This window comes from Anser cygnoides, chromosome 7 (genome assembly GCF_040182565.1).
Source record: "Anser cygnoides isolate HZ-2024a breed goose chromosome 7, Taihu_goose_T2T_genome, whole genome shotgun sequence".
Taxonomy (NCBI): Eukaryota; Metazoa; Chordata; class Aves; order Anseriformes; family Anatidae; genus Anser; species Anser cygnoides.
Window position 1 is genome coordinate 13,534,852 of NC_089879.1, and position 18,915 is coordinate 13,553,766.

Sequence of the window (18,915 nt, forward strand, 5' to 3'; positions counted from 1 at the left end):
AGGCCTTGTTTGCTGATTGCCTCACATACGGAATTTCTAGTGAAATAGAAAAGGCGCATTAAGCAGTGAAGTGTGCTTAAAGCTCAGCTTTGTCCTGTTGACAGAACAGTTCTGCGTTTGAAAAGGTTTCTTTGGAAAAATGAAAACTATTGATCGATGCGGCAGCAGTTTCCTCTCGGTTCAGATTGAAAAATTGACTGAACCCAAAGAAGCAAAACATACCGTTGCCACCCATTTTGTTTATTCGGTGCTATGAGAACTCAAACAGAGGCTGAAATACTACAATTTTGGTTTTGCATATTACAGTGTGGTTTTATTTATGGTCTAGCAGTTAAAATCAAAAGTGAAGGTTGAAGAAGACCGGCTTCTATTCCTGGCTGTTTTTCAACTTGTTTTGACCTTAGACGGATCCCTTATCGTCACAGTTCAGCCAAGTCCATAAACAAAAGTGATTCACCATGTTCCTAACTTAAAACATCTGAGTAGTCCCTTGGGGTTTCTCGCAGTTACAACCAGGCACGTTTACCGCTTTGTCAGTCTGTTTGCAGGCTCCGAGCTCCCAGGTCAGCACAGCAGAAACGTGAGCGACTCCACTGCCCCGAGCACAGCGAGACGCAGAGCAGGCACATCTTCACACGCTGTGCTGGGCAGAGGTGACCCGAAACCAGTGCTCTACACAGCCAAGGCTTTCTGCAGCAGTGTCTGTGCTTCCCTCTGCATTTGGTGAGGATGCTGTGAGGCGAAATGCCTGCATTTGCTGTGGCAGGAGCAATGCCGTGTGCTCAGACTTGGTGTTTCAGTGACAGCACCTGAGAACATCTACCCTGGTTAGAAGAGACCCCACAACACAGAAACTGATGAACATAAATCCTGTTCTTTTCTAATTACGTATGAAAAATGGCATTGCTCTGTGATGGATTATGAAGGTAATAGGTTCCCTGAAAGGGGTTTGGTATATAAATTAAGATCATTACCTGGTTACTTCTGGGGAGCCTCAGACCTCTGGGCCTACATCTGAGACAGGCTTTCCTCCAACTGTGGCAGTACGTGAAATGTCTGCCCAACACTCATTAATCTGTTTAATTGGGATTGTTGCTTCAGTGGGGTTTACTTTCTAATGAAATCCCCTGTCCCAAACGCCCTTGGGACTGGTTGCTCACTGTTCCCTCAGGATTTGTGATCAGAAGCAGCAGGATGTCTGGTGCTTTGGTGAAATAATCAGAGGTCTGGTGGTAGTGGCGAGGTGACTGTGCCGCAGACGTCCTGGCGGTCGCTGGCACTAAGTGCCCAGCTTCAGGGCTGCGTGCAGAGAAAAAGCTCACAGAGTGGAGAACTGTGGAATAGATCTGTCCCGGTCTGGGACGCCCATCCAAGATCCCATTTGATAGACGTGGTGGGGCAGGATACGTAGATATTCGTACCATGACAGGGGATGAGGGTATGGAAGGGGATCTCAATTCTCAAGGCTTTCACTAAGCACTTTTTGTCAGCACGACATTGATATAAATGTATTTCTAATGTGCACTTGCATTATTTATTTGTGATGCAATTCAGAATACGGATCAGCATTTCAGATCAGCAGCACTTTTTCAAATCAGCGGCTCTTTAAGCGAGGTGTGTGGAATTTCAGAAATGTGTTTGTACAAGCCTAATCACACACGTTGTCCCTGAGAAGTGCAGAAACCTGGCTGCTGCTGCCCACCTGGCCGCATAGGTCCTAACTGCCAGATTTGCATGCCTCGGTCCCTGGGGAATAAGCAGCAACTGAAACAACCTGTTTCTAGTTATTTCACTTTCAGTTCTTCAAGACTTAACACAAAGTAATTGGGCTGCATTTCCTGTGCTTTGGAGACGAGGCTAAACCCTTCACGTTATCTGTCCACCTTTTGGCTTATCTATCTATCTTTGTGTGATCTCTGGAGAAACCAGATAGCGGGTAAAATTGTTGAAGATTTGGCTGAAACAGCACAGAAGTGCAGGGGTTTTGTACCTTTAGCACCTGCTTCTCTCCCATGATCCATGAGCAGCTTGTAAGAAGGGTCGACGAGCCCTGGAAGAAACCATGTTACATCTTCAATGAGAAGCTGCCCTGCCTGAATTGGAAACTTGTGTGTGAGGAGGAGGAACAAGGAAAGAAATGGGCAGCCCTTGAAGGGCTTCCTCCTCCCCACAGCTTGAACAGAGCCATCAAACCCACTACAACCTTCCCCAGCTATGCATTTTAAAACAAATAGTCTTTAAATGCTTATTTTCAGAGAAGCCTTCCAGGAGGTCTGCATACTTCTGGGGTCATTTCGTAACAGCTTTCCAACTCACTCAGCTTGCATTTAGCACAAATGTGATCTCAAAGGTATTTGCCATGACTCTGTGCATCCCTGGAAGTTGCAGAATAGGTATTTTCTCCTTGCTGCGTGTGCTTGCAAACCAGTGCGCTGCGATATGATGCAGCACCGTGTGCAGGATTGGTTCTGGTTCATCCCTCAGTGCTTTGCACATGAAAGCCCAGACTTTAGCTTAAGTGTTGAGGGACACGGTGGAATTTAGATGTGCTGCACCAGACGGGCTCCGTGTTTGAGGCTCTTGCTGGAAGCGCCTTCAGATGTAGGGCAAAATTCTCTTCTCAAGTTCCCGGAGTAGCTCCTGACTCAGTCTCCTGAGCCTCCTGCGCTGACACGTGCAGGCGTTGCGTGCCGTGAAACCAAGTGCAGGAGTAATCTGTCACCAACAGAGGGATGGACAATAATGGCAGAGCGCCAGGAAGAGCACAAGACCCTTTCTTGAGTCTTGATCTGTGTCCGAGAGAAACTGAAGGGTTTGTGTCACTTGGGCATGCACGTGTAGCCTCTTCCTCCTAATTAATCCACTGAGCTGATGATCTAAGGCTGCTTTGTGGGTATGAGGACAGAATTTTGCCTGCAGGACGCACGATTACCAACTGTGCCTCCTCTATAAATCAGCTGTAAGTATATTTGGAATCGCTGCCAGGCTGACTTCCGAGCTTACCGGAGGACAGAGCTCCAGCAGATACCGTCCCGCATGGCACAGAGCTGTTGCAGTTTTAAAATCAGTCTGATTTTTTTCTTTAACAGGGGAGCCCAGTGTAACTCCGTCAAGACTGGAGTGACACTCTGAATCTGCATCTGCCTCATGTGAGTTCAAATCCTGGCAGCAGCATTTTGCATAAGCTGGAGCCTCTGTAGAGATTTTTGTTTTTTTTTTTCTCCTTTTCAGGAAGGCTGTAAAATTGTTACTGTGTGTGTGTTGGCAGCACAGGTAAAACCAACCACAGAAGTGCATGAGAATTGCATACCTTACCGCACAACCCCTGCTCCTTCCAGCTCGGCTCCCCACCTAGCACGTACCGTGTCAGGGATGCCTGCACTCCTCACAGACCGAAGGCTCGCGACGCTCACTCCCGGGGTACTGCTTTTTAACTTCCAGTAGTGTAATTTAAAGGCAAGTGACAGTGGTAAGGGGAAGCTGAAGTGCTGTCAGCTGGCTTCTGGTTTTTAAAGACTCGGTTGTTTTCTTTCGAGCCTGGTTACGTAATCCACAAGCACGGGGTGCCGATTGCCCTGAGCCACTGAAGCATCTGTCTGTGCTGAAACACAGATTATTAAAATAACTTTTCCTTTGGAGCCAGGGACTTGGCACGGTGGCAGAGACACGGCCGTCAAGCAGTAAGAAAGCGAAAAAAAATTGGAGTGAGTTGCACCATGCGCTTCGATTTTGGTCTCTTCCCGTGTGTGCTGGGCCGAGGGAAGAGGCGAGGGCACGGTGCAGGGGGTGGCTGTGGGCTCGTGGCTCTGCCTGGTCCCCTTGTCCCAGAGGTGGGGGAGCTCGAAGCTGGGCTCTCCTCCGCTGGGGGGAGGAGCAGAGCACAGGAGGCACTGCATGGCACATCTGAATCCATGCAGCACCACGTCCTACAGATATCTCCAGCTGTGGGCTCAGCAACCAGGGCTGGGGACGGGATCTTCCAGGAAGCTTTGAACTATTTTTTTTTCATCATCAATCTGCAGAAGAAAACATTGCCCTGTCCTCTCTACTCTTTTTCTCCAGCGATGCCTGAAAATGAGAGTGACCAGCCCCGAGCACAATATTAAAATACGCTTTTCATCCCGGATAAACGATCTATTAATACATACAGCCGGGGCATCTTCCCCGACTGTGCTGCTGTCGTTACAGCGGTGTTAGCCTGTTCCTGCTTGGTCTCGGGGAGGTGGATCGTTTGTTTGCCTGGAAGCTCACATTACTGAAACAGGCCTTCGCAAAGCTTACGAGAAATGTCAGTGCGCTGTGGCTCGAACCAGCTGGGGCAGCATGTGCTGCGGGGTAGGTGCTGGCAAGGTGGGCTTGGTGAGCTCTCAGCCTGTTCCCAGCCGCGTGTCTAATTAAAGGAAAGTTTGTCTTGGGCAGTGAGTATCGTGGTAGCTGGAGAACGCTTATTGCCCCTTTCCAGTCTCCAGGAGCCAGTGTCTCTGTTTAGTTTGTGTGACGAGGAGAAAGCTTTCGTTTTCCAGGTATTGTGGTGTGTGATAGGAAAACAGGGAAGGGACTGGAGGTATGAATGAGCTAGTGGCTTAGTTTTGTTCAAAGAGGAGTCGGGGAAACAGAATTTACAACTTGAGAGGCAAAGGGGAATAACTGCCTCGCCCAGACAGAAAAAATTCAGATCAACCGTGCTGCAGTGCTGCCTCAGCAGAGACCTGGGGTGATGAGGGCTGGGACGCATACCTGCTCAGCCTTTTCCCTACTGGTGTTTCGCCTTGTTTCTTTAGGCTCAGGAGAGTTGAAAAGAGGTTTGTAGTGATAAATCTAACACTGAGAGCGAAATACAGAAGTTGAGTGAGGGCGTTTTGTGAGCGTCCCCCACAGCTGTTCCTGGTGGAGCATTACCAAGGTGCCCAGGCTGGTTAACAGAAAGCCCCGTGGTTTCCCTGGAAAGGTGCTGCTGGAGCTGTTCACAAACCACTTCTGTTTGCCCAGAGCAGGTGCCAGCAGTGCACCTGGAGGTTCTTTATGTCTGACAGCATCACCGTAGCTGGTGAGTTGAGAAAGGACAGGGTTTTTGGCAGAGATGCTTTGTTTGGGAGGGATGTTTTATGGATAAATGGGTTAAAGTCCCAGGAAGCTGATGAGGAGTGCAGCGGCTGCATGGACAGGATGGAGAACCGGAGGCTGCTTCACATCTTGGGGAGCTTTGCAGTGCTCTCCCCCGCTGAGAGCACGTGCGGATGGATGTGTTTATTACTGTTCTCCCTGGGAAGTGCCGTTACTGTTCTGCATCAAAGGAACTCATTTTTCCAGATGATGCTCCGGTGTCACCCTCACAATGTTCATCACCTAACTGCCTTTTGCTCCCTCCAACTCCAGCTCACTCCCCAGGATTGCCTTGTCAGTCACTGCTTTCTTCTTTAGCTGTAGTTTTTGATTGCTTCTTCCTATCTATAGCTCAATCAACCCTTCCTTTCCTAAAGGACAGACAGGGCTACGTGCGCTGAATGTTGTATCATGTTATCGATGTTTGCCACTGGTATAATAATGCCTGAAGACCTTCATAACTGTTTGATTGCTTTTAGTTATCTGTTCAGGAAGATTACAGGTTTGCTTTTTACATTTTAATGGTGTTTCATTTAATGGGAAAAATTAACTCTTAGAATTCTGGTGCTTTTTCGATTGTTAGAGCCCTCTCGCGTGGTTACTGTGAACTGAGTCTTTTGACAGTCCCATTTCTTCTACAGTCTTTCCCTTTTTAGTATTTTTGTAGTATTTTACAGATCTGTTTTCTCCTCTCAGACTGAACTTCTATATTCCAGAGTATATATACAGCGGTGGTTATCTGGGCAGTACAGACAATGAGTGTTTTTTTTTTTATATATATATGTATATATCGTGATGCCCTAGATGTGCTAGCTATCCCAGGGAAAGCAGTCTGTCTTCTAAAGAGCTTTCTTACACAGTTTTGGATTTTACTCAGCTAAGTTTGAAACACTCAAGTGTTGAGACAGCCGGGCCCACTGAACCCCCAGTAACCTTCCCTGAAGCCAAGGGCTGCATTTGACCTCGTTACATCTTAGGACCAAATTAAGACAGCGGCGTGCAGCAAATGTCAACACAGCCAGAGAAACACACTGATTCCCGTCTGTCATAGAGACACTGATTTCCTTCTAAATGTTCATTTAATGATCCAATTAAGTAGTGATATTTCCAGTGCATGGGAAGGCCATTTGCAGGAAGAAGACGGCCCCGAAGACAGGAATGGCTTGTTTGAACAAGTCCATTTGTTTTGCATTGTGTGTGTCACAGATGCAGCTCCTCTGAAATGTGGCAACAGTAAGCCTGCTTAAAAGAGTAGCATTTTGATGCACAAGGGTAATAGCTAACAGATTTTTACAGTACCATATGGTATTATTAACAAACAAATCGTATGTTAACTTGACAGCTCTACCTTCGAGCTAACTCGGTCTGCAGCAAACATAAATTCCCCCGAGATGAAATCTGGAGACAATACTAATCTTTGGGATCGTATCCAGAGCAGTAACAGTAGCACAGCAGCAATGAGTTTCAGGCTTTCTCACCACGAATACGTGCGCTCCCAGGATTTATTGGTTTCTTCGCCAGCTTTGAGAAAGCACAGCAAAACAAAACCCGGGCCGAGCAGGTGGAAGAGGGAGGGAGCCTTTGTGCATCTGCGTAACAGCACTGCAGGGAGAGGGGCTGCAGCCTGAGACCACTTCTCCTGATGCAGAGAGCTGCCACAGGCCCGTGGGGGCTTCATCTGGTGCTCTGTGGGGCTGGCACCCCGCTGCGGCCCCGTTCGGCCGCAGTCCTGGAGCAGAGCGAACGCCTCTGCGGCTCCGGGCCTGACCGAGGCGGCCGAGGGCAGGAGCACCGAAGGGATGTGGAGGAGGGAGGAGGGCGAACGGGGACATTACTTTTAACTGCCTTCTTGTTTAACCCCCTAGCTGTTTTCAAATTTTCTAACTGGAATCTCATCTTGGTACAGTGTATAAATCCCCTGAATACGAATCTCTTGGATTTGACCTGACCGTAGAAAGATTAGTTTCCATTGGATACCCTCATGAGCTGCTCAATTTTGTGTATGATCCTGCATTCCCTACCAGGTAAATGACTAACAGATACCAACCCAGCCTGCTCGAGGCCTTGAATACTTGTTCTGTAAAGTTCCTAGGTGACATGTGAGGCCAGGTTTTCCGAATTTTGCCTTTGGAGTCCTTGCTACCAAGGAGGCCGAGGGCAGGGAACGAGGCCTGCTGAAGTCATGGTCCAAAAATAACCTTTCAAAGCAAAAACAGCAGAGACGCAATGGGTCCGGGAGCTAAGTCAAAGTCAAGGCCTGGGGAGAAAGAGCCGCTAATGTCCACGAGGCCGCTAGGAAGTCTCAGAACATTTTTCGTTAATGCTTTTAATTAATATGGTTTCCTCCGGTGTCGTCAAACCAGACACAACAGGGTCCCGGTGCATAAGACATCCTGAAAATTAAGCTGACTGTAAGCAGCAATAAAAGCGGGGCCAATCCAGTTCACGTGTCTAGATGGATCAAATGCCGAAAGCAAAGTTAATGGTGCAAAGTTTTTGAGTTCTTGCATTTTGTCTTTTCGTAGCAGAAGTTAAAAGGACATTGCTTGTTTTAAACAAGGCTTTTGATCTAAGCCTCTACCTTTAAGTCATTTCCACTTGTGCCTTTGCTGGATTTTGCTTTCTTGGCTCCTTTGGAGCTTCCTTACAAAAGACTGGACCAGAGGCTTTGTGCCCCAGTTTGCAGCCTGGCAGCCTCCTTCCTTCCCTGCTCTCAGCCTAATTTACCCTGAGACTTGCTGTGTGCTCCCATGCCTGTAAGAACGTGGTGGCCCTTCACGATCCTGGGATGAAGACACCGTTAAATCCACCTTCTTCATCCCAGGGAGGAGACAGAAGGGATGTCTCTGGGGGAAGGCCGCCTTCTCCAGGTGCAAACTACTAGCTAAGCGAGACAGAGTTTTGCTGGACCTGAAAAAATACCTTAAGCATTTTGTGCAGTATTTACGTGTCCCATCTGGCTCTCTGTGCGACAGAGAGATGAAAAGGAGGGGAGAAATTCCCTTATCCCAGTTTTTTCTTCCTTGCAGCCCGGCAGGGCTGTCAGTGACCACAAACACAGGTGTCAGATTCGTGACCCTGCAGAAGAGGTCCGTGTCTTCCCTGGTAAACGCACAGCTAAGCCTCTGCTGGGTTAAACGTCTCCACTTTCAAGTCCACGGAGAGCAGATCAGCTCTACCTTTTAACCTGTCGGTGCAGGTCTGTGTTGTCGCGTACCTGCAGCAGGTAAAAGGTACAGCAAGCACCCCAGCTGCACAAAAACAGCAACTCTGGTCTGGTGCCCCACGCCAAGTAAGCAAGCTGCTCTAGAGCTGATTTGGGAAGAACTGCTATTGAAATGGTCACCGCTTAAAATGCTCGCTCCTTCATGTCTTTAATGACTTTCTTAACAGGGGCCTGGTGTTTGATACCCACTATGGAAACCTGCTGAAAGTTGATGCCTATGGAAACCTCCTGGTGTGTGCACATGGCTTTAATTTCCTCAGAGGGTGAGTGCTGACTCTTGGCTGTTCTTTTAGACTTCCTCTGCTCTTTTGTGTCACTGGTCCTCGGGGAACCCATTGTGTAAGGAGTTGCGAAGACTTCGGATGCTGTGCTGGTGTCTTACAGATCTGGGATTTACTGGGGTTGTACTGGGGGTCCCAGACACAGCAACAGCCTGGGGTGTTCATAGAGAACAGTTCTGTGCCAGCACAGGTACATCTGTAGAGTGCTGGGAAGAGAAGAAAATGTGCTATGGGGAAATAGGGGGGCTTTTTACTCATGCTGGCATGGTTTGACAGGAGCAGCTTGTCAGTTAAGACAGGCTTGAGCAAGGGTTCTGGGGAGCAGGTAGGGCCTGTACCAGGTGAGGCCATTCAGCTCCACAGCCATTGCTAAGAAAGCTCGGGGGCCTGAGCTTGCTTAAGGAAGGAACGAGCTTGTTCTACCCCTTTTTGTTTCTGACCTCAGGTAGTCAGAAGTAAGGCACTTCGTGCCATTTCCTGCAACCTTCCCTGGCTGCCTGCATTCCTTGTGCCCCGGAGAAGGCGCTTTAGGAGGCAGAGGGGACCGCAGTGCTGCGTGCCTGATGTGTCCCAGAAAATCCCCTCCGATCCCTGCTGTGAGGGGGATGGATGCAAGGCAAGCACAGGCCAGCCCAGCTCAGGGGCCCCAAGGTGACAAGCTTTGTCATTGCAGCCCTGTGAGTCCCTGCAGCAGGAAGCCAAAATGTAGAAAAAAGCCCTTACATACACTCTCGAGTTCCTCCTTGAGTCATAGGAGATCTTCAGAAGCTCCAGAAATGAAGGAAACAAGAATAACTGAGTGACTTTAGTCATCGCCACCCTGCTGATTAATTGCAGAGGGCCCCAGGCAAGCCTCCCGCAGCGCGGCCCTGCGTTCCCCTGCGGAAAGCTGCTGGGGGGTGCTAAACAACGCATAGAAAGTGGGGGAAAGTTTAAGATAAGCAAACTATGAAAGTGCAGATTATGTAAGGCATACCCACAGCCAGCAGCACGGGGCTTAAGGTCGAGTCGTGGACTCCCGACCACTCTGTTTCCCTGTGTGGGCTCGGCTCGTTTGCTGACTCAGCAGTGAGGGCTTTGTGCCCGGCTCTGCTGGAGCCAGCAACGCACGGTGGGTGCAGTTTTGCTCTCACACCACTGAGCACACGTGGGAAAGCAGGGTGATGATCAAAGCACAGCAGACTCCAGTTAATGGACCCTGCTACACACATATTGTAAAGGACAGCACATCGTATCCTCTGTATTTTTTCATTCTTCTCCACCTTATCTATTCTCAGGCCTGAAACGCGGGAACAATACCCAAACAAATTTATCCAGAGGGATGACACAGACAGGTTTTACATTCTGAACACGTTGTTCAATCTACCAGGTGAGTCCCATGTGACTGTTTCTGTATCCTTGAAGCCAGTAGAGCTTTGCTAATGTCTTACTCAACTGTTTGGATTTTTTTTTTTAAGATTTTTTTTCATTCAGGCACAGGTCCCAGATTTAGCTGGATACATGGTGTTATCCTTGTTTTAAAGTCTTGCTTTGTTTCTTTGCAGAGACCTACCTTTTGGCTTGCCTAGTGGATTTCTTTACTAACTGTGACCGGTACACTAGGTATGTGTCCCCTCTGCTTAGATGTGCTGCTAATGCAGTAAGATGGTTATTATAAAATGCAATACAGCACAACACAGATGCAACTGCTGTTAATATCAGTGGAGTCCTTTCAAGTGGTTTCAGTGGGGTTCAGGCTCTTACTCTTTTGGTATTAAGAGAATTTAGTGCCGATGAGATGCTCTGTGTGTACAGCAGAGACTGGTTATGAGGGTCTCCTTCACAGGGCATACCTGTGTCACTCTACTGCCAGACACCGGTATTTGGGGCAGCTCATAAGACCACATATGTATGTGATTACAGCCACCAGACAGCTCATTTTCAACCTGTGTCCTTCAGATCCATGTTTGAGCAGGTAACTGAAAGGCCAAATGTCATAATCGAGGATTTTGTTCAATCCAAAGCGAAATATTCAAACACAGTGTAGCTTAAAAAGCTGTTTGTACAACACAAGTATTTTCCTGGCTTTCAAATAAGTATGAGCGTAAACAAGCTGCAGTTTGAAGTGGCAAGTCTGAGTGCTGCTGTGTTTCTGACTCGTGGTAGGTGATCTTTGCATTTGGGTGACTGGAAGGTAAAGGTTGAATGCGATTTTACCTGGGAGCAGAAGAATTGCTTATACCAGCTGTCCATCAGGTGAAGTGTCCTATCTCAGGATAGGTATTGATTATATGTACATATATTATATTAATCATACAGTATATGACTGCTCTCATAATAAATACAACTGTTTAATCCTCCTTGATTCCTTCTGATGGAAACTCGCATCCTCCATGGTGTCTTGTAGAGGAAATTTCTCATGTTAACTCAGACTGTTTAACAAGCCAGCAGTTCCTCCACTCAGCACTATTACATTTAGTTGACTTCTGTGGCACACCCTTTTTTGCTGTTGGAAAGTGGGAGAAAAAGCAGCACTCTGCTTACTTTCTCTGTACCATTTGTCTTGTTAAACGCTGCAAACTGCACACTCCCAGTCTCACTCTGTTAAAATGGAAACGGTTCGTGCACTTAATTATTCTTTTTTCTTCTTGTAATACTGTGGGAGTTGCTGTTGTAGAAAGCTGTAGTACTGCTGTGAAGTCACAGGCCAGTACTTAGAAGCTCACATCCTAAAATTTTAAACAAGCATTATTGGGTAACATGCAGATCCTGTTAAAAACTCTGGTTGTACCCTCTTTCAAGTCTGAGCTGCAGTAAAGGAGTCGATATGAAACCATTATGGTAAGATGAAAATGCAAGCTTCAAACAGCATTTTGAATCCTCTCTCTCCTTGGCATGTTCCTGGCTCCCACACCGCTTGTTTCTCACCTGCTCCAACTGGCTGCTATAACCTCTCCTTTCTCCCCACAGCTGTGAAACAGGGTTTAAAGATGGAGACCTCTTCATGTCCTTCAGGAGTATGTTCCAAGATGTCAGAGATGCTGTTGACTGGGTTCATTACAAGGTGATTGCAAGAACCTGAGACATCTGTAGTCTTAAATGAGTCAGAGGGACTGGTTTGTAACTCTTCAGTTAAGATCTGTTAATCCAATTTTGGGCAAGAGCCCTGCTTTGCCACCTAGTGAGCAAATAATAAATAGCAGTTTTATGTGAATAAGTCAAGATCCCTGGCACTGGAGCATATCTGTGCTGCCTTCCTATTCCTTTCATTGTGCCCAGATTCTGTTTCCTTGCTGTAATTTGTGGGTTTTAGAACGTGGTGCCATTAAGATATTTGAACTTACAGCCCACAACTTGTATGTCATAATTTTTCAAAATAGCAATTTTCCTGTAACTAGATTACATTGGTACTATCGTATGTTGTCTGAAAGGCACCTGCATTAAACAGAATTCGTCAGAGTGGAATTCACCTTTTCAGCACACTTGTGCAGAAATTTCGAGTATAGATTTTGGGAGCATTATCACCTCATTAAAGACCCGGTTTTGTTGTTCTTGCTCATTCAAGAGGTCTGTTGGGGTGGGATGGAGAGCCGTCACAGGAGAATTGTGCTCACAGTTGTACTTGTGGGGGTTGTTTTGAGTCATGCAGACGTCGGGAATCTATTCTTCTTTCCTTATGCAGTGTTGTGTGATACATGTTGGAGTTGGCCTTTGAGTAAAGCATTATGGTCAGTGGTGGAGACAGGTCGTTGACTGTCTTGTTTGGTATGGCAAATCTATTTTTTTGTTTGTTTCTATTATATTCCCTTCTGAAAGGGTTAAAATGCTGTTGAAGTGGATTATTTACCATGGTGAGGGAATCGATGGATCACAGAGTTTGTGATGGTCCCTGCTACTCAAAGCCTCTCATCTCTAGAGTCACTGGTTCAGATTCGCCCTGGTTTGTACTTTCACAGCATTTTGAAGTGTGAAAGTTGGCATTGCTTTGATGTCTCTTACATCATATGTTTCCGTCACCTCACTGGGCTCTGTTGTTTCTATTTCAGGGATCGCTCAAGGAAAAGACCCTTGAGAATCTGGAAAAGTACGTGGTGAAAGATGTAAGTGCGAAGTTCCTTTACTTGTGCTACGTGACACTCTGTACTGAGCGAGCAGGCAAGAAATAAATACGCTGATTCGCTTTACTAAGTCACAAAACAGATAACGCGGTGACTTCTATTGTAATAACCAACGACAAAGTGGAAAGTTCGGACGCAGCCTTTATTCTGAGCCAGTGATCCACGTGATTTCGTACTCACGTGCGCGTTTTTACGTAAAATATAAAAGGCAGAGGAAACGTTATCTGGGACACAGGTGAATATGCTGGCAAGGCTGCTGTTGTTTCTTTTGACGGTGAAAGGAGCTGTGTTCCCTGTCTGTGTTTTCTCTGCCTAGGCAATCTCTGCTGCAGACCTCTTTTTAAAAAGTAACAGAGGAGCATCTTTTAGACAGAAGGACTCCTTAGCCATCCAACAAAAGCGTCACACACATTTTATTATGAAGCTTTGAGGGAAAGATCCTGAAAGTCTCACCAGTGCCCAGTCTCTTGAAACTCCAAAATGTGTGCTCAGCACATCTAACTGAATGAGCTCCTGCGGTTCCCTTACTCTTGCCCTCTCTGCAGTGTGCAGGGCCCCTTTGGACCAGTTATGTTATAATTATTTTTTAGTTTAAATGATCTCTGTGGGCTCCTCCTGTGGTGGTAGAATACCACTTTGAAGCAGTTAACCTTGTTCCCAGTTACATGCCTGCAAAATTCTTACAAAACCGTCCTGTGAGGTAATCAGCCGCTCTGGAAACAGTCTGAGATTTATGATTCAATAAAAATAGCTCCAGGAATAAATTCTCCCTAATTTGAGGTCGGAATTACAATATACTTCAACTTGTGGCTCGTGAGAGCTCAGATTTCACCTGCCTCTGGGCCTGTTTCAGGACGGGACTTGGAGCTGGAGGGGCGGCTGCAGAGTGCTGGCAGCAGCAGCAGCACGGGGTGCCTGGCACTGGCATGGCAAAGGCACCGCAGCCCTGCCGAGCCATTTCCCCTTCCCTCCCTCCCCTGGGCCGTGCTCTGGAGGCATCATGCGGACCAGCAGCTTTCCTGGCTCTCTGGCCAGCACAAAACATGTGGGTTTCTGTGCTTGCTGATTTGATTTGCCTTGTTTCGTCTGGTGGGATCGTAGCTGAGCGGTGTTCTGCCTGTGATGTATCTCTGTGTCTGACTGCTCTGCCCCGTGCCTTGCAGGGGAAGCTGCCTCTGCTGCTCAGCCGCATGAATGAAGTCGGAAAGGTGTTCCTGGTCACAAACAGCGACTACAAATATACAGATGTAAGTGCTGCTTGGATTGGGGTACTGGGATATAATGGAAGAAACTAAAGCCAGCTATTCATTGTGTGGGTTTTGGGAGGACATCTTCTGGCGAGGAATTGGGTGCTTTCTGAGCTAGGATGGTCTGGTGGTGAATGCAGATTAGGTCTCGAGACTTGTCTTTTATAGCCCTGCTTCCGTTACTGACCTAGCATGGGCTTTAAAATGCAAGACTTCTTTTTCAAGCGAGACAGTTGTGAGTGCAGAGAGATCACCTAACCCATGATCCTGGAGAGGTCCAAAGCCACTAAGGGAAGTCTGGTGTGCTGCTGGCATCAAGGGTGTTCCTTAGACTCCTGGCAAATGTCAGGATGCTGCAATGCTGCTAAACCGAAGAATTATGCCATTATAAAGTACTGCAAGATGCATCTGAAACAATGTGCAGATTCCTCAGGCAAATACATTCTTAGAGTATAAAAACGTCTGTTTTAATTCCCTTCACTGTAAGGTCTATCTGTTCATTTTGTCACCAAACCTTATGCTGGCTTTTCTGCAAATCCTGAAAACAAAGTTCTGTAGCCTGAAAAGCTAAAAGCAGAGAAGTGTGTTTTTATAAGCTGCATAAAACCCCATCTTTGAATATTTTCTTTCTGTCTTTCAGAAAATTATGACCTACTTGTTTGACTTTCCACATGGACCAAAGGTATGTGATTTCTGGACCGCTGTTCCAATAGGAATTGATGTGCCTAATTATCTGTGTAGCTGGAAAGCTTTTTAATCCTGCTTCATCAGCTGCATGGGATTAGTTGCTTTAATCTGGTTAAAATACGCTTGCTGTTTAGTGTCCTATCTGAATAGGATCAAAGCAAATACAATATAACAGAGAAAAGAGGCATCATCTGGTCTCAAACAATAATCTGCGTTAATGATAACATTATTTTAGTGGTAACACATTTTAACTGTGGCATTTTACCGCCAGATTTCTTACTGACCTTGCACAATGTTTTAAAGGTTGTTAAAAAAATTGTGATGAAAAGGAGTTTTATAAAACAGCAGAAACATTTCAGGCCTAATAGTGCCTCAACTACGGTAGTTCCAAAAGTACGTCTTGCTTCCCCTGGTTTTCTAAGGTAATACTCAGCCCTGCAACTTTTGGAGAGAGGCTTATGAGCTGAAGTTCTACTGCTTTCTCAGCGTCTCACTGGGACAACATCTCATACTCCAAAGATGTGTTTCTGCACTGTGCTTTGAAGATAGAAGACTAAGGGAAAAAATTTCAGAACATGGAAAATCACAACTGATAGCTGCAAAAGCTCCTTGCTGTGGTCTTTATATCAGGAATGGAAGCATAGAGCAACAAAAACTCATGTCGTTTCTTACACTGTGTCCTCAGTCTTCACTGCTGGGTTGGGCTGGGTTTGCCACAAAAGGGGAGTGCTTTAGGAGATCACAACCCAGTGCCCGGCCAGAGGCACAAACGGGGGGAATCAGAGCATTTGATGGACCAGCAGTGTAATAAGATTGTGGCTGGGGGCAGTGACACTCCAGTTAAATTCCCTGTGGTTGTTTATGTTGTGCGTGATTCTGAGTTTTGTTTTTGCCTTTGCAGCCTGGGAGTGCCCACCGGCCGTGGCAGTCCTACTTTGACCTGATCCTCGTGGATGCCCGAAAACCCCTCTTCTTTGGGGAGGGCACCGTGTTGCGGCAGGTGGACACGGTGAGCACCACACGGAGGGTACCTCTGTGGCTGAAAGGGCTCGTGTGGGGTCTCTGAGTGGGAACGGGCTGGACTTGCCCTAGAAATGCTGGGTCGGCATCTTTTCATCGTAATTCCCAAGCAACCCCATCACCGAGGACAGAGCAGGGCTTGAGGCTTTGCTGCTTTCCCTAATGTACTGCAGGTGTCAACAGGGAACAAACGTGGAAAACCACCACTGGGCTGCCTGGGAGTGAGAAAGAGAGGGAGAAACAGAGAGTGAAGAAATGGTAGGACACAAAAGATCCAGAGCACCAGCTGTTCCTTACTAAGGCAGTATCTCCTTCCCCAGGTGACCGGGAAGCTGAAGATTGGTACCTACACTGGCCCACTGCAGCATGGCATCGTGTACTCTGGAGGTGAGGCAAAAACACTTCTTGCCCTGTGAAATGGCTCTGATGTGCCCTAGAGGCCTTCATCCACTCACGCTGGGTGCTGTGCCAGGCATTAAGCAAGGCTGTGTTTCCCAAAACACATTGTGCTGTGTGCCTTTTGTGCACTGCACCAGAAACTCTCTATCACCACTGCTCCACAAAGCAGAGAAGGAGTGGACCCGTTCCTCTAATGCCCTTTTCTTCCTTGCCTGGGAGGGTCTGGGAAATGCCACTGCAGGGCTTGTAGTGGGGAGAGCTGCAGCCGGCCCAGTGCAGCATACCCGGCTGTCCTTACTGTGCTGCCGTCAGACAGCTCCTGGAGCCAGAGAAGGGCAGCAGATGGATGCTCAGGGCTGTCCGTGATGCCCAGGGCTCCATCACTGTCACACAGGGTGGGAGGCAGCATGTGTATCTGCTGCTGTATATCCCTGCAAGGGCAAATCTGCCCTGGGTGAACTCCCGTGTGGGTGGGCAGTGTGCCCTGTGCTGCCAGGGCCAAGCGGGGTGTTAGAGTTACAGCAGTGGAGGTTTCTGGAAGGAAAATGGACTGGGTGCATCCCTAACCCTGGCCCTCTGAAATGAGCCACACATCTTTGTCTGGCTCCCTGTTCTGAGTCACCCTGTTCTTCATCTCTCAGGCTCCTCAGACACAGTCTGTGACCTGCTGGGGGCCAAAGGGAAGGATATCTTGTACATCGGAGACCACATCTTTGGGGACATCCTCAAATCCAAGAAGCGCCAGGGCTGGAGGACCTTCCTGGTGATCCCCGAGCTGGCGCAGGAGCTGCACGTCTGGACTGACAAAAGCGGTCAGCAGCCGGGCAGGGGGGCGCAGGGGAGAGATCACCCCAGCTCGCCGCCTCTCTCCCTCACCCGTCTGTCCCCTCGGCCTTCTCCCGGGGGTGGGGTGTTGGTGGCAGGAGCTGGGCAGCTCCCTGTGAGCTGCCGGCAGGGTCCCAGGCCTTTCCCATGCTCCATCCCGGGCCTCTTGCCCATCAGCAGCCAAGCCTTGGCTGGGGGAGAAGCTGCTGCTGGGTGGGGTTGAGCTGTCCTCATCCATAACCCGGCTCCCAAAACTCCACTCCCTCTGTCCATGCTGAGCCGTGGCTTCTCCCGTTAAATATATCTGACAAGGCACCCAGGTTATTGTCCCTGCAGCGCCTGAGCCATGACTGCTCCCCCATCTGCAGGGAATCCCTGCTCACCAGCTGCTTCCTTCTCCTTCCTCCCGCTTTCTCTGCTGCCAAAGCACCCTGTGCTTCCCATCCTCCAGCACTGCTGCTTTTCTCCCGGGTTTGCCCGTTGGTGTCTAAGTAGGTCTGGGGGTTGTGCAGGTTGCCCCGTGGCTAGTTGGAAGGTTTCTGTGAGGGCTGTGAATGTTCAACCTCAGAAACGAAAGCAGCAACCAGAATCCAAGCTCAAAGCTCTGCCGGTGGCACAGAGCACGACTGAACCCTCTCCCTGCACGGTGGCGCTGATGTGCCACGGTCCCTGATGGAGCACCCGCCACAGCCGTGCCAGGGGAGCGGGCAGGATGGCGGGTGTGCTTGCAGCCCTTCAAATAATTCAATTTCAGCGATTTAAACTTACCTTTTTCCCCTTTCTTTTCCGGATTATCCAGCCCTTTTTGAAGAGCTGCAGAGCCTGGACATTTTCTTGGCCGAGTTATACAAGTGAGTGCTCAAACACTGACAACTTTCCTGCTGCCTCTCCCAGCCTAGTGACAGCTAAGGAGCGGCTGTGACAAACCCTCGGGGTTGGGTTGGCGGCGCTGCTGCCGGGGCTTTGGCTCAGGCCTGGGTTCTTCCCGTGAGACCAACCTTCCCCTCCAGACCAGCCTCCCTCCCCCGAGCCCCCATCCCACAACATCTGGTTCTGAAAGGCTTTTCACACCGTGTATTTACCTTCTCGCCTGTAACTAGGCATCTGGACAGTAGCAGCAATGAACGCCCTGACATCAGCTCCATCCAGAGACGCATTAAGGTACCAACCATAAAAATCCCTTTTCATCCTTTTGGATCCTAAAAGGGCTTGACAACCCGACCCACTGCTCAGCCCTGAAATGCTTTGCTCTGCCTTCGGGTGGGCACGGCAGGCTTGGCAAAGCCATTCTGTCTGCGGACGCAAACGGAGGAGCTTCCCAGCTCACTGGTGTCACTGGCACTCCTGAAAGGCAGCCTGGTCTGGAACATGGTCTCCTTCCTCATGTACGTAGCACCAGCTGACGGTGCTCGGTGCCACAGAGCAGGGTGAAGAGAGAAACAGGCTCGGAGGGGCCGTAGCCTCTGGTCCAGCCAGCCCTGCGTACGGGGTCACAGCCTGGGGCAGGGGCTGGCTCTCATTCCGCGTCTGCCTCCCCTGTTAGCTGGGGCCGTGCTCTTAGGCCTCGGGATGAGAGCACAGAAAGCCTCGCTGGAGATCCTTGCAGATCTCACCTAGCCCCCAGCCCTCAGTGTTGCTGTGGCTGGGTCGGCTCTGCGCTGCTGCGTGCCCGCCCGGGATCTCACCTGCCCTTTGCTCGTAGAAAGTGACCCACGACATGGACATGTGCTACGGGATGATGGGCAGCCTCTTCCGCAGCGGCTCCCGGCAGACGTTGTTTGCCAGCCAGGTGATGCGCTACGCCGACCTCTACGCAGCCTCCTTCATCAACCTCCTCTACTACCCCTTCAGCTACCTCTTCAGAGCCGCGCACGTCCTGGTGAGTGGCAGAGCCGGGGCATCCCCGCGGTGCCTGCATCGTGTGCGTGGCTTCCACGAGCCAGCGGCAGCAGGAAGGCACCTGGAGGGCTGGGTGGCGTTTGGTGGGCCAGGGGGGCAAGTCCTGGGGTTTGCTTTCTGCCTGTCTTCAG

The 18,915-nt window shown here is 48.9% G+C and overlaps 1 protein-coding gene across 10 annotated transcripts in view; it reads left to right on the forward strand.

Annotated features, from left to right (window-relative positions):
* NT5C2 (5'-nucleotidase, cytosolic II) overlaps positions 1-18,915 on the forward strand; it is a 58,655-nt gene that overhangs the window by 38,155 nt on the left and 1,585 nt on the right. For 8 of the 10 annotated variants that reach the window (XM_067000893.1, XM_067000897.1, XM_013174487.3 and 5 more), the window contains 14 exons: positions 7,010-7,127; positions 8,497-8,592; positions 9,888-9,979; positions 10,155-10,212; positions 11,560-11,653; positions 12,636-12,689; positions 13,871-13,954; positions 14,595-14,636; positions 15,543-15,650; positions 15,982-16,048; positions 16,702-16,872; positions 17,685-17,736; positions 17,986-18,046; positions 18,588-18,764. In XM_067000893.1, the coding sequence (XP_066856994.1) occupies positions 7,010-7,127; positions 8,497-8,592; positions 9,888-9,979; positions 10,155-10,212; positions 11,560-11,653; positions 12,636-12,689; positions 13,871-13,954; positions 14,595-14,636; positions 15,543-15,650; positions 15,982-16,048; positions 16,702-16,872; positions 17,685-17,736; positions 17,986-18,046; positions 18,588-18,764 (1,274 nt within the window). Of the gene's footprint in view, positions 1-7,009; positions 7,128-8,496; positions 8,593-9,887; positions 9,980-10,154; positions 10,213-11,559; positions 11,654-12,429; positions 12,530-12,635; positions 12,690-13,870; positions 13,955-14,594; positions 14,637-15,542; positions 15,651-15,981; positions 16,049-16,701; positions 16,873-17,684; positions 17,737-17,985; positions 18,047-18,587; positions 18,765-18,915 lie in introns of those variants that run through there. The other 2 variants (XM_048060688.2, XM_048060690.2) reach the window with 2 other exon arrangements.